General features: G+C 38.7%; 2 protein-coding genes across 3 annotated transcripts in view; one reads left to right on the forward strand and one right to left on the reverse strand.

Moving 5' to 3' along the window:
• LOC144065539 (uncharacterized) overlaps positions 1–9,546 on the forward strand; it is a 63,686-nt gene extending 54,140 nt beyond the window's left edge. The window contains exons 1-2 of one of the 2 annotated variants that reach the window (XM_077588490.1): positions 5,691–5,966; positions 7,282–9,546. In XM_077588490.1, the coding sequence (XP_077444616.1) occupies positions 5,855–5,966; positions 7,282–8,534 (1,365 nt within the window). In that variant the 5' untranslated portion in view covers positions 5,691–5,854 and the 3' untranslated portion in view covers positions 8,535–9,546. Of the gene's footprint in view, positions 1–5,690; positions 5,967–7,281 lie in introns of those variants that run through there. The other variant, XM_077588491.1, reaches the window with a different exon arrangement.
• LOC144065534 (uncharacterized) lies at positions 346–4,561 on the reverse strand. The gene is made up of 2 exons (XM_077588480.1): positions 4,268–4,561; positions 346–2,971 (listed from the first exon to the last, which is right to left on the reverse strand). Exons 1-2 carry the CDS (start codon positions 4,377–4,379, stop codon positions 1,071–1,073), a joined length of 2,013 nt encoding a protein of 670 aa, XP_077444606.1. The 5' UTR covers positions 4,380–4,561; the 3' UTR covers positions 346–1,070.
• Positions 9,547–12,005: the final 2,459 nt, after the last annotated feature.

The following is a 12,005-nucleotide window of genomic DNA, read 5'->3' on the forward strand; positions in this document are numbered from 1 at the left end:
CAGAGAGTTGGAACGAATTAATGTGTTTCCCATTAATTTCAATGGGAAACGTCCGCTCGAGTTACGAGAATCTCATCATACGATCTCAGTCCCGGAACGGATTAAGATCGTATGTCGAGGTACCACTGTATATGTATATATGTATATGTATATGTATATGTATATATATATATATATATATATATATGTATATGTATGTATATATATATGTATGTATATATGTATATATATATATATATATATATATATATATATATATGTATATATGTATATATATATATATATGTATATATGTATATATGTATATATATATATGTATACATGTATGTATGTATGTATGTATGTATGTATGTATATGTATATATATATGAAGAATGTAGTTTACAAAGCTAATAGAAAATTCTGAAGATTAAATGAAATAAAACAAAATTTGACTTGTTTTTCTCTTTTTCAAACAGAGACAAATTCACAGCAGACAAATTATATCAACATGATTCAAAAATGACACGGGGATTCTCGTCATTTTTGCCAATTAATAGATAACATACACACACACACACGTTTGTTTCTTTTAAGTCTTATGAATAAATCCTTGGCAACAAACTTAGTATTATGAATTAATAAGTATTTTTAACCAATGTGTTGAACCACAAATTGAGCAAAGAAAGGGCTTTTCGCCACTGCGGGTTGTTAAGTCTTCTTTTCAGGTTCCTTTCTGTGAAAATGTTGGAAAATTAACTGCACCTGGAAAAGGTTTTTGAATTGTGTAGCTTTTTAATTGGGCTTTAGTAGCGAATCTGTGGCCACAGACTGAGCAGGAAGACATTGTTGTCCAGTGTGGGTTAATAAGTGTTCTTTTAAGCTTCTCCTTTGGGAAAATGTTCGACCACAAACTGAGCAGGAAATTGTTTTTTCACCAGTGTGGGTTCATATGTGGGTTTTTATCGTTCCCTTATCTGCAAATGTTTTACCACAAACTGAACACGAAGATGACCAGCGTGGATTCTTGTGTTTTTGGAAATCTTGCTTTTGAGAAAGGCTTTACCGCAAACTGCACACGAGAATGGCTTTTAACCTGTGTGTGTTCTTGCATGAATAGTTAAGAATACCTTCCGTGTGAATCTTTGACCACAAACTGAACACGAAAATGGTTTTTCACCAGTGTGGGTTCTTGTGTGCGTTTTTAAGTGTTGCTTTTGAGAAAAGGCTTTACCGCAAAGTGAACACGAAAATGGTTTTTCACCAGTGTGGGTTCTTGTGTGTATTTGTAAAACTTTCTCATGAGAAAAGGCTTTACCACAAACTGAACACGAAAATGGTTTTTCACCAGTGTGGGTTCTTGTGTGCCTTTTTAAGGTTCCCTTCTCTGTAAATCTTTTACCACAAACTGAACACAAAAATGGTTTTTCACCCGAGTGTGTTCTCGTGTGCCTTTTTAAGTTTTGCTTGTGTGTAAATCTTTGACCACAAACTGAACACGAAAATGGTTTTTCACCAGTGTGGGTTCTTGTGTGCCTTTTCAAGTTTTGCTTGTGTGTAAATTTTTGACCACAAACTGAACACGAAAATGGTTTTTCACCAGTGTGGGTTCTTGTGTGCCTTTTTAAGTTTTGCTTGTGTGTAAATCTTTGACCACAAACTGAACACGAAAATTGTTTTTCACCAGTGTGGGTTCTTATGTGGATTTTTAAGGATTCATTTTTAGAAAAGGCTTTACCGCAAACTGAACACGAAAATGGTTTTTCACCAGTGTGGGTTCTTATGTGGGCTTTTAACGTTCCCCTTTCTGTAAATGTTTTACCACAAACTGAACACGAAAATGTTTTTTCACCAGTGTGGGTTCTTATGTGGATTTTTAAGGATTCATTTTTAGAAAAGGCTTTACCGCAAACTGAACACGAAAATGGTTTTTCACCAGTGTGGGTTCTTATGTGGGCTTTTAACGTTCCCCTTTCTGTAAATGTTTTACCACAAACTGAACACGAAAATGGTTTTTCACCAGTGTGTGTTCTTGCATGAATAATTAAGGTTCCCTTCTCTGTAAATATTTTACCACAAACTGAGCATGAAAATGGTTTGTCACCTGTGTGTGTTCTTGCATGACTAATTAAGTGATCCTTCCGTGTGAATGTTTGACCACAAAGTGAACACGAGAATGGTTTTTCACCAGTGTGGGTTCTTGCATGACTATTTAAGTGTCCCTTCTGTGTGAATCTTTGACTACAAACTGAGCACGCAAATGATTTTTCACCAGTGTGGGTTCTTGTGTGCCTTTTTAAGGTTCCCTTTTCTTTAAATCGTTTACCACAAACTGAACACAAAAATGGTTTGTCACCTGTGTGTGTTCTTGCATGAATATTTAAGTTTCTCTTGTGTGTAAATGTTTTACCACAAACTGTACATGATAAGGGTTTCTCCCAAGTGTGGCTCCTCATGTGAGTTTTCAAAGTAGACTTTTTCCCAAAGGTTTTTCCACACTGAGAGCATTTCCAGAGTTTGCCGTCCTTAAGACCTTTATTGTCATAAAGCAAGTCTTCGCTATCTGATAACGGAGCAATTAAATTGTCTGCTTGCCCTTCTGCTGAGCTGCCGTTCGGAGTCTCCGCCCCTCTGTCGGCCACGCCCAGATCATCTTCACTCTTGAAAGGCTCACCAGTTGACACAGTGACATCTTCTTCCTCCTTTTTGATTTGCTGTTGAGGGAACTCTGGCTCCTCCTCTTTAATTTGGGGTAACTTTAAGGTGTGTGCAGGCTCCGCCCTTCTGCTGGTCACGCGCAGATCCTCTTCCCTCTTCAGGTTTTCACCAAGTGACCAGGTGACATCATGTTCCTCCTTCTTTATTGGAAGTCGCTCGTCTCTCATTTGTTGTTGAGGGAACTCTGGCTCCTCCTCTTTAATTTGGGGGAGCTCAAGTTCCTTTTTAAGGCCAACAGACTCTTTCCCATCAGGACCAAGATATTCTCTGAAACCTGCAAAGACACGAAAATAAATGATGTTTCATAATCTGTCTATCCAAAAGAAGTCCTTTAGGTTAGACTGGGAATGTAAAGTCTTATACTTATATCGGCGGTGGTTAGGCTCGTAACATGACATTAACTTGAAATTTAACTGAAATCAACTCAAATGACTATACACACCCACACATATTTGACCACCATCTCAATAAGCTCGTATCTCCAATTTGTTTCATTTCTCAAGGAAAAAAATGGCTCTGAATTTAGCTCGTATCTCAAATTTCCCGTAAAATGGGACACCCGTATGTCAACGTTTTCCAGTAATATGCTGGCTGCCACAGCAAATGTTTAATTAACAAGGAATAAGTATAGCACTCGCGGGTGACCCGCATTGTAATCAACAGTTTGAGGAAAACAGAGTTCACCTTCAAAATTAAAGTACAATTAAGAGCACACCAACACATTTCAATGTATAAAAATGTGTTGTTTTATTAAACCCAAAGGATTCTTTAATCTCATCTCATTTTCTGAACAGCTTTATCCTCATCAGAGTCGTGGGGGGGGGGGGGGGGTGCTGGAGCCTATCCCAGCTGACTTTGGGCCAGAGGCGGGGGGGCACCCTGAATTGTTGGCCAGCCAATCGCAGGGCACAACAAGACAGACAACCATTCACACTCACACTCATACCTAGGAGCAATTTAGTGTCGAATCAGCCTACCATGTCTTTACAATGTGGGAGGAAGCCGGAGTACCTGGAGAAAACCCACACGCGTCAAAATAAAAAGGTAATTTAAAAAAAAAAAAAACTTTCTATAAATGGTCATTTTTTAAAGAAACTGATACTTTACTATACATGGTCTTTTTTATTATTAAAAAAAGCCTTACTATGCAAGTCTTTGGAGTGTGGGAGGAAAACCGGAGTACCTGGAGGAAACCCACACAGGCCTGGGAAGAACATGCAAACTCCACACAGGTGGACTTGACCTGGATTTGAACCTAGGACCTGAGAGCTGTGAGGCCGATGCGCTAACCACTCGCTCCTCTGGGCCGGTTTTCACATTTTTATGAATTTAGAATTTAAAAAAAATCTCCAGTGCTGAGTCCTAGTAGCAAGCGGAAGACATGGGAGTTGCTTCCGCTTGAAAAATTATTTAAAAAATAAACATTTTCCCCAGAAAAATCTGCGATGTAGTGAAATGCTGAGGGATTACTGTACTTGAATATGCAATTGCAGCGCACAAAAAAGCACTTCTACAATTACCATTAAGCCTTAATGATGAAGGGAATATATAGAAATAAAAATGGACCCACCTTCTATTCTGTGAAGGACAACTTTTGCATGGATTATTTTGCAAAATGTCGAGTTTTCCTCGTGGAACTTTGCTGCTCTTTTCCCACACGTAAATTCTGATGGAGACGCCATTGATAGCTGCTAGCTAGGCTAAGTTAAAGAGGGCGCAAAGCTTCAAAGTTCTTCGACGACTTGAAGAGTTGTTCCTTTGATATATGCTAACCGGCTGAGCTAAAGTAGGCCGCAAAGCTTCAACGAGGTCTTGAAAATGATTTTGGCTGATATTTAAGGTCATAAAGTAGCTTATGCTAGACACGTCGGGGACCCATAGGTTAAGCTAGGTGGCGAAAACTGCGCATGCGCGCTGGCAGCGTCACTTCCTTCGATTTATAAATGTAAGAGAGTCGGAAATAGGAAATAATTAATCTTCAAATTTTCTGACGTGTGGTTTGAGCAATAATTGTTTGCGCAGGTTTTAATTAAATTGAAAATTAAATTAAACATAAATAACTTGAAGATTGCGTCTCAAAAGTAGGGGAGGGATGGAGAGAGGGAGCGGGAGCGAGCGGGAGAGAGCAAGAGAGCGAGAGAGAGAGAGATTAAATCGGATTTAAAGAACTGGATATAAAGCCTTAAATATTTTTCATAGATCTAAAACAATGTTTATTTGAGCTTTTATTTTCAATAAGGGAAAAACCATTTGTTGAAAATATTTCTATATAGTTATTTTTACATTTTACAAAATACTTATTGAACTAAAACACAAAAGAACAAAATTGGAGGGAAAAATTGCAAATATTCGTTAAAAATGGGAAAATCAAGACATAATTTAAATCTAGTGGTTGGTCCGGATTAAGGGAATAATGTAAATAAAAGAAAAAACAAACTTTTCATTTTGGGTTTAAGACACCTTTGAGAAATTGCTATTTTTCTGATATAATTTCTTAAAATGTGCTTCTCCGATAACTTTTGATTGACAGTGTCTTAAATATTGTGTACAGTGTCCACGAATACTGAATTTAGAATGAAACAAATTTTCTCCTGACCACGAGAGAGCAGTACATAAATAAGAGACTGATTCCTGCGAGTTCAAACCGTTTCAAGAACTACCTCTCCCGTGATGCCAATCGGCAAAACAGAACAGCACCATTATCAAGGGCGATTTTTTTTCTGCGCATGCGCGTTTTGCGACGCCTCCTTTTGAGACGCGATCTTCAAGTGATTTATGTTTAATTTAATTTTCAATTTAATTCAAACCTGCGCAAACATTTTTTTGCTCAAACCACATGTCAGAAAATTTGAATAATAATTATTTCCTATGTCCAAATCTCTTACATTTATGAACCTAATGCATCGTAGGAAGTGACGCTGCCACCGCGCATGCCCAATTTTCGCCACCAAACTTAACCTATGGGTCCCCGTCGTGTCTAGCTTCAGCTCCTTTAAGACCTTAAATATCAGCCAAAATCATTTTCAAGACCTCGTTGAAGCTTTGCAGGCTACTTTAGCTCAGTCGGTTAGCATATATCAAAGGAACAACTCTTCAAGTCGTCGAAGAACTTTGAAGCTTTGCGCCCTCTTTAACTTAGCCTAGCTAGCAGCTATCAATGGCATTTCCATCAGAATTTACGTGTGGGAAAAGACCAGCAAAGTTCCACGAGGAAAACTCGACATTTTGCAAAATAATGCATGCAAAAGTTGTCCTTCACAGACTAGAAGGTGGGTCCATTTTTATATCTATATATTTTCTAAACCATTAAGGCTTAATGCTAATTGTAGAAGTGCTATATCTGTGCAATGCAATTGCAAATTCAAGTACAGTAATCCCTCAGCATTTCACTACATTGCGGATTTTTTATGGGGTAAATGTTTTTTATTTTTTTAAATTATTTTTCAAGCGGAAGCAACTCCCATGTCTTCCGCTTGCTACTATTACTCAACACTGAAGATTTTTATTTTATTTTAAGTTCTTAAAAATGTGAAAAGCGGCCCAGAGGAGCGAGTGGTTAGCGCGCCGGCTTCACAGCTCTGGGGTCCTGGGTTCAAATCCAGGTCAAGTCCAACTTTGTGGAGTTTTCATGTTCTCCCCAGGCCTGCGTGGGTTTCCTCCAGGTACACCGGTTTCCTCCCACACTCCAAAGACATGCATAGACTTTGCATAGTAAGGCTTTTTTTAATAATAAAAAAGACCATGTATAGTAAAGCATTAGTTTCTTTTAAAATGACCTTTTATAGAAAGGCTTTTTTTCAATTTTTTTACCTTTTTATTTTGACGCGTGTGGGTTTTCTCCGGGTACTCCGGCTTCCTCCCACATTCTAAAGACATGGTAGGCTGATTGGACACTCTAAATTGCTCCTAGGTATGAGTGTGAGTGTGAATGGTTGTCTGTCTTGTTGTGCCCTGCGATTGGCTGGCCAACAATTCAGGGTGCCCCCCCCCCCTCTGGCCCAAAGTCAGCTGGGATAGGCTCCAGCTCCCCCCCCCCCCCACACGACTGTGATGAGGATAAAGCTGTTCAGAAAATGAGATGAGATTAAAGAATCCTTTGGGTTTAATAAAACAACACATTTTTATACATTGAAATGTGTAGGTGTGCTCTTAATTGTACTTTAATTTTGAAGGTGAACTCTGTTTTCCTCAAACTGTTGATTACAATGCGGGTCACCCGCGAGTGCTATAATTATTCCTTGTTAATTAAACATTTGCTGTGGCAGCCAGCATATTACAGGAATACGTTGACATACGGGTGTCCCATTTTACGGGAAATTTGAGATACGAGCTAAATTCGGAGCAATTTTTTTCCTTGAGAAATGAAACAAATTGGAGATACGAGCTTATTGAGATGGTGGTCAAATATGTGTGGGTGTGTATAGTCATTTGAGTTGATTTCAGTTACATTTCAAGTTAATGTCATGTTACGAGCCTAACCACCGCCGATATAAGTATAAGACTTTATATTCCCAGTCTAACCTAAAGGACTTCTTTTGGATAGACAGATTATGAAACATATCATTTATTTTCGTGTCTTTGCAGGTTTCAGAGAATATCTTGGTCCTGATGGGAAAGAGTCTGTTGGCCTTAAAAAGGAACTTGAACTCACCCAAATCAAAGAGGAGGAGCCAGAGTTCCCTCAACAACAAATGAGAGACGAGCGACTTCCAATCAAGAAGGAGGAAGATGATGTCACCTGGTCACTTGGTGAAAACCTGAAGAGGGAAGAGGATCTGCACGTGACCAGCAGAGGGGCGGAGCCTGCACACACCTTAAAGTTACCCCAAATTAAAGAGGAGGAGCCAGAGTTCCCTCAACAGCAAATCAAAAAGGAGGAAGATGTCACTGTGTCAACTGGTGAGCCTTTCAAGAGTGAAGATGATCTGGGCGTGGCCGACAGAGGGGCGGAGACTCCCAACGGCAGCTCAGCAGAAGGGCAAGCAGACAATTTAATTGCTCCGTTATCAGAAAGCGAAGACTTGCTTTATGACAATGAAGGTCTTAAGGACGGCAAACTCTGGAAATGCTCTCAGTGTGGAAAAACCTTTGGGAAAAAGTCTACTTTGAAAACTCACATGAGGAGCCACACTTGGGAGAAACCCTTATCATGTACAGTTTGTGGTAAAACATTTACACACAAGAGAAACTTAAATATTCATGCAAGAACACACACTGATGGAAAACAATTTTCGTGTTCAGTTTGTGGTCAAAGATTTACAGAGAAGGGACACTTAAAAACGCACACAAGAACCCACACTGGTGAAAAACCATTTTCATGTTCAGTTTGCGGTAAAGCCTTTTCTCAACAGGCACACTTAAAAGCGCACACAAGAACACACACAGGTGAAAAACCATTTTCATGTTCAGTTTGTGGTCAAAGATTTACAGAGAAGGGACACTTAAAAACGCACACAAGAACCCACACTGGTGAAAAACCATTTTCGTGTTCAGTTTGCGGTAAAGCCTTTTCTCAACAGCATCACTTAAAAATACACACAAGAACACACACTGGGGAAAAACCATTTTCGTGCTCAGTTTGTGGTCAAAGATTTACAGAGAATGGAACCTTAAAAAGGCACACAAGAACCCACACTGGTGAAAAACCATTTTCGTGTTCAGTTTGTGGTCAAAGATTTACAGAGAAGGGAACCTTAAAAAGGCACACAAGAACCCACACCGGTGAAAAACCATTTTCGTGTTCAGTTTGTGGTCAAAGATTCACACGGAAGGGACACTTAACTATTCATGCAAGAACCCACATGTTAAAAGCCATTCTCGTGTGCAGTTTGCGGTAAAGCCTTTTCTCAAAAGCAAGATTTCCAAAAACACAAGAATCCACCCTGGTGAAAAAAACATTTTCGTGTTCAGTTTGTGGTAAAACATTTACAGATAAGGGAACAATAAAAACCCACAAAAGAACCCACACTGGTGAAAAAACAATTTCCTGCTCAGTTTGTCGTCGAACATTTTCCCAAAGGAGAAGCTTAAAAGAACACTTATTAACCCACACTGGAGAACAATGTCTTCCTGCTCAATTGAAAAACCTGAAAAGAAGACTTAACAACCCGCAGTGGTGAAAAGCCCTTTCTTTGCTCAATTTGTGGTTCAACACATTGGTTAAAAATACTTAATAATACAAAGTTTGTTGTCAATGATTTATTCATAAGACTTAAAAGACACAAAGGTGTGTGTGTGTGTATGGTATCTATTAATTGGCAAAAATGACGAGAACTTGTGTCATTTTTGAATCATGTTGATAAAATTAGTCTGCTGTGAATTTGTGTCTGTTTGAAAAAGAGAAAAACAAGTCAAATGTTGTTTTATTTCATTTAATCTTCAAAATTTTCTATTAGCTTTGTAAACAACATTATTTCCCTTTTTTAACTATAAGAACTGACTTTGGGTTCATTTTGGAGTAGTTTTCCATTTTATATTTATCCAAACTGATTTGATTTTTTATGTAAATAGACCTGGCAGTCGGTATATGAAGTCAAATGTGAATTGTTTTTTTTATTTTATGTTAATGTTGAACAAACAGAAAATACTCAATATTCTTATGTATAATCATTAGTATGAAAAAAATATTGATGGCTTGAAACTTATCGTTGTGATTGTACATTGCTTTCAGCTGTGGTCGCCTCCCCTGTGTGTCACCCACCTGTTTTCCATGTGTTGTCAACCCATGACTTACTGCGTCCTGCGGCTTTTTGTTTATTTTAATTTTTTGGGGTGTATTTTTTTATTTTGGGCTCAGGTTTTCAGTTTGCCTTTTGTGTTTTTAATTAAAACTCTTTATGTATACCGTAATGATTGTATTGACTCACTACTAGTGATGGGTTTGTGAGCATTACTTGTCGTTTCCATACAGTGACCCACTGCTTCGCGGAATACTGACACCTGGTGGACGTTAAAAATCACTGCAAGGAAACTTTATACAAAAAGCCCAAGGGTGCATTAACGTCAACTCGATTTCATGTGGGCCGGACTATTTTAGATATAATATTCATAAATATATATATATATATATATATATATATATATATATATATATATATATATATATATATATATATATATATATATATATATATATATATTACTAACAACTATATATATACATTACTAACAAAATGTGTAGTAAGGCGGAAGGACACAAAACCACGTGGAATACATTTTTCGTGCAGAACAGACAGCTAAACACGTTTTTTTTGTTTTGTTTTTTAGCTGACATTTCTTCTTGCGCATCACTGCTGGAGTTAATTCCCTGTAAACTCGGCCCCAAAAAAACTCACAGGTGGGGAGAAAGTCGTCCTTTTTATATATATTTATAAAAAAAAGTTTTAAAAAAAAATTTAGTGTGAGGCTTTAGCAATCGCTTTTCCAAAGCTTGGCCGGTAGCATTAACCTCTCACCTGATCAAGACATTGGAGAGAATCATCCTCAATCACCTCAGCCCCCTGATGAATGCAGAGCTGGACCCTCTGCAGTTCGCCTATCGTCCAGGCATTGGTGTGGAAGATGCTACCACCTACCTGATGCACAGGTCTCTTTCACACCTGGAGAACGCGGGAAGCACGCTGAGAATGGTGTTTTTTGACCTCTCCAGTGCGTTCAACACCATTCAGCCGTTTCTACTGAGAGGGAAACTGGAAGAGGCTGGAGTAAGGAACCACCTAGCCGCATGGATCATTGACTTCCTCACTGACAGACCACAATATGTGAGACTCAAGGACTGTATGTCTGATGTGGTAGCTTGCAGCACGGGGGCCCCACAAGGCACAGTGCTCTCCCCACTCCTCTTCTCCCTCTACACATCAGAATTTCAAACATATACAGACACCTGCCACCTCCAGAATTTCTCTGACGACACCGCTATTGTTGGACGAGTGACGGACGGGAACGACCTGGAGTAAAGGGGAGTCATCACAGCCTTTGTTGACTGGTGTAGGCAAAACCATCTCTACATCAACACCAGTAAGACAAAGGAAATGGTCATTGACTTTCGGAGGAATCCTCAACAGACCACTCAGGTGAACATCCAGATACAGACATTGAAATCGTGGAGAATTTGAAGTACCTGGGTGTTCACCTCAACAACAAACTAGACTGGTCCACAAACATACAAAAGGGGCCAGAGCCGCCTCTACCTACTGAGGAGTCTACGGTCCTTTGGAGTGTGCAGGACACTGCTGAAGACTTTCTACGACACTGTGGTGGCATCTATAGTGTTTTATGCAGTGCTTTGTTGGGGATGCGGGAGCACGGAGAGGGACAGGAACAGGCTCAATAAGTTGGTCAGGAGGGCCAGCTCTGTTCTGGACTGCCCTTTGGACTCTGTGGAGGAAGTGGGAGAGCGGAGGATGCTGACCAGGATGATATCCATCATGGACAGCGCCTCCCACCCCCTGCATGAGTCTGTGGAGTCTCTCCGAAGCTCCTTTAGCAATAGACTGCGGCACCCTCATTGCAGGAAGGAGCGCTTCCACAGATCCTTCCTCCCATCAGCTGTCAGGCTCCTTAACAAAAAAAATGGCTGAGTGTTAAGACCTACCGTATGCATGCATGTGCATTTATGTGTATGTATGTATATATGTGCTAATATATGTGTATGTGTGTATGTATATGTATGGGTGTATGTGTATATATATATTTATGTATATATATATATATATATATATATATATATATATATATATATATATATATATATATATATATATATATATATGTATATATATGTATATATATATGTATATTCCTATTCCTGCATCCTCACCCTCTTGCTACTGTGACAACGAAATTTCCTGAATACGGGATGAATAAAAGTTATCCAATCCAATCCAATTTTTCACTTTTAATCATGGTTTTTGTTCATTCTTTAATTATGTTGTTGTAATTCTCATGCACAGGTTGCAACATTTGTTTTGATGATACTTTCGTGCCTTGGTTTGTTCGAATAATTGTTTTGTTGTTTAAAAAGAAACATTATTTAGAGAAGTGGATACAGTGGTACCTCGACATACGATCGTAATCCGTTCCGAGACTGAGATCGTATGACGAGTTCTCGTAACTCGAACGGACGTTTCCCATTGAAATGAATGGAAAACTAATTAATTCGTTTCAACCCTCTGAAAAAACACCAAAAACAGGATATTGGATTGGAAAAAATATTTTATTTCTTCTATTTCGCCATCTATTAACAAAGTAACACATAACTAGTGGTTTCATAGTAATAAAATGTGTTTAATAGAAGTACAATTAGACGC

Source organism: Stigmatopora argus, chromosome 20 (assembly GCF_051989625.1).
Source record: "Stigmatopora argus isolate UIUO_Sarg chromosome 20, RoL_Sarg_1.0, whole genome shotgun sequence".
NCBI classification, from domain to species: Eukaryota; Metazoa; Chordata; class Actinopteri; order Syngnathiformes; family Syngnathidae; genus Stigmatopora; species Stigmatopora argus.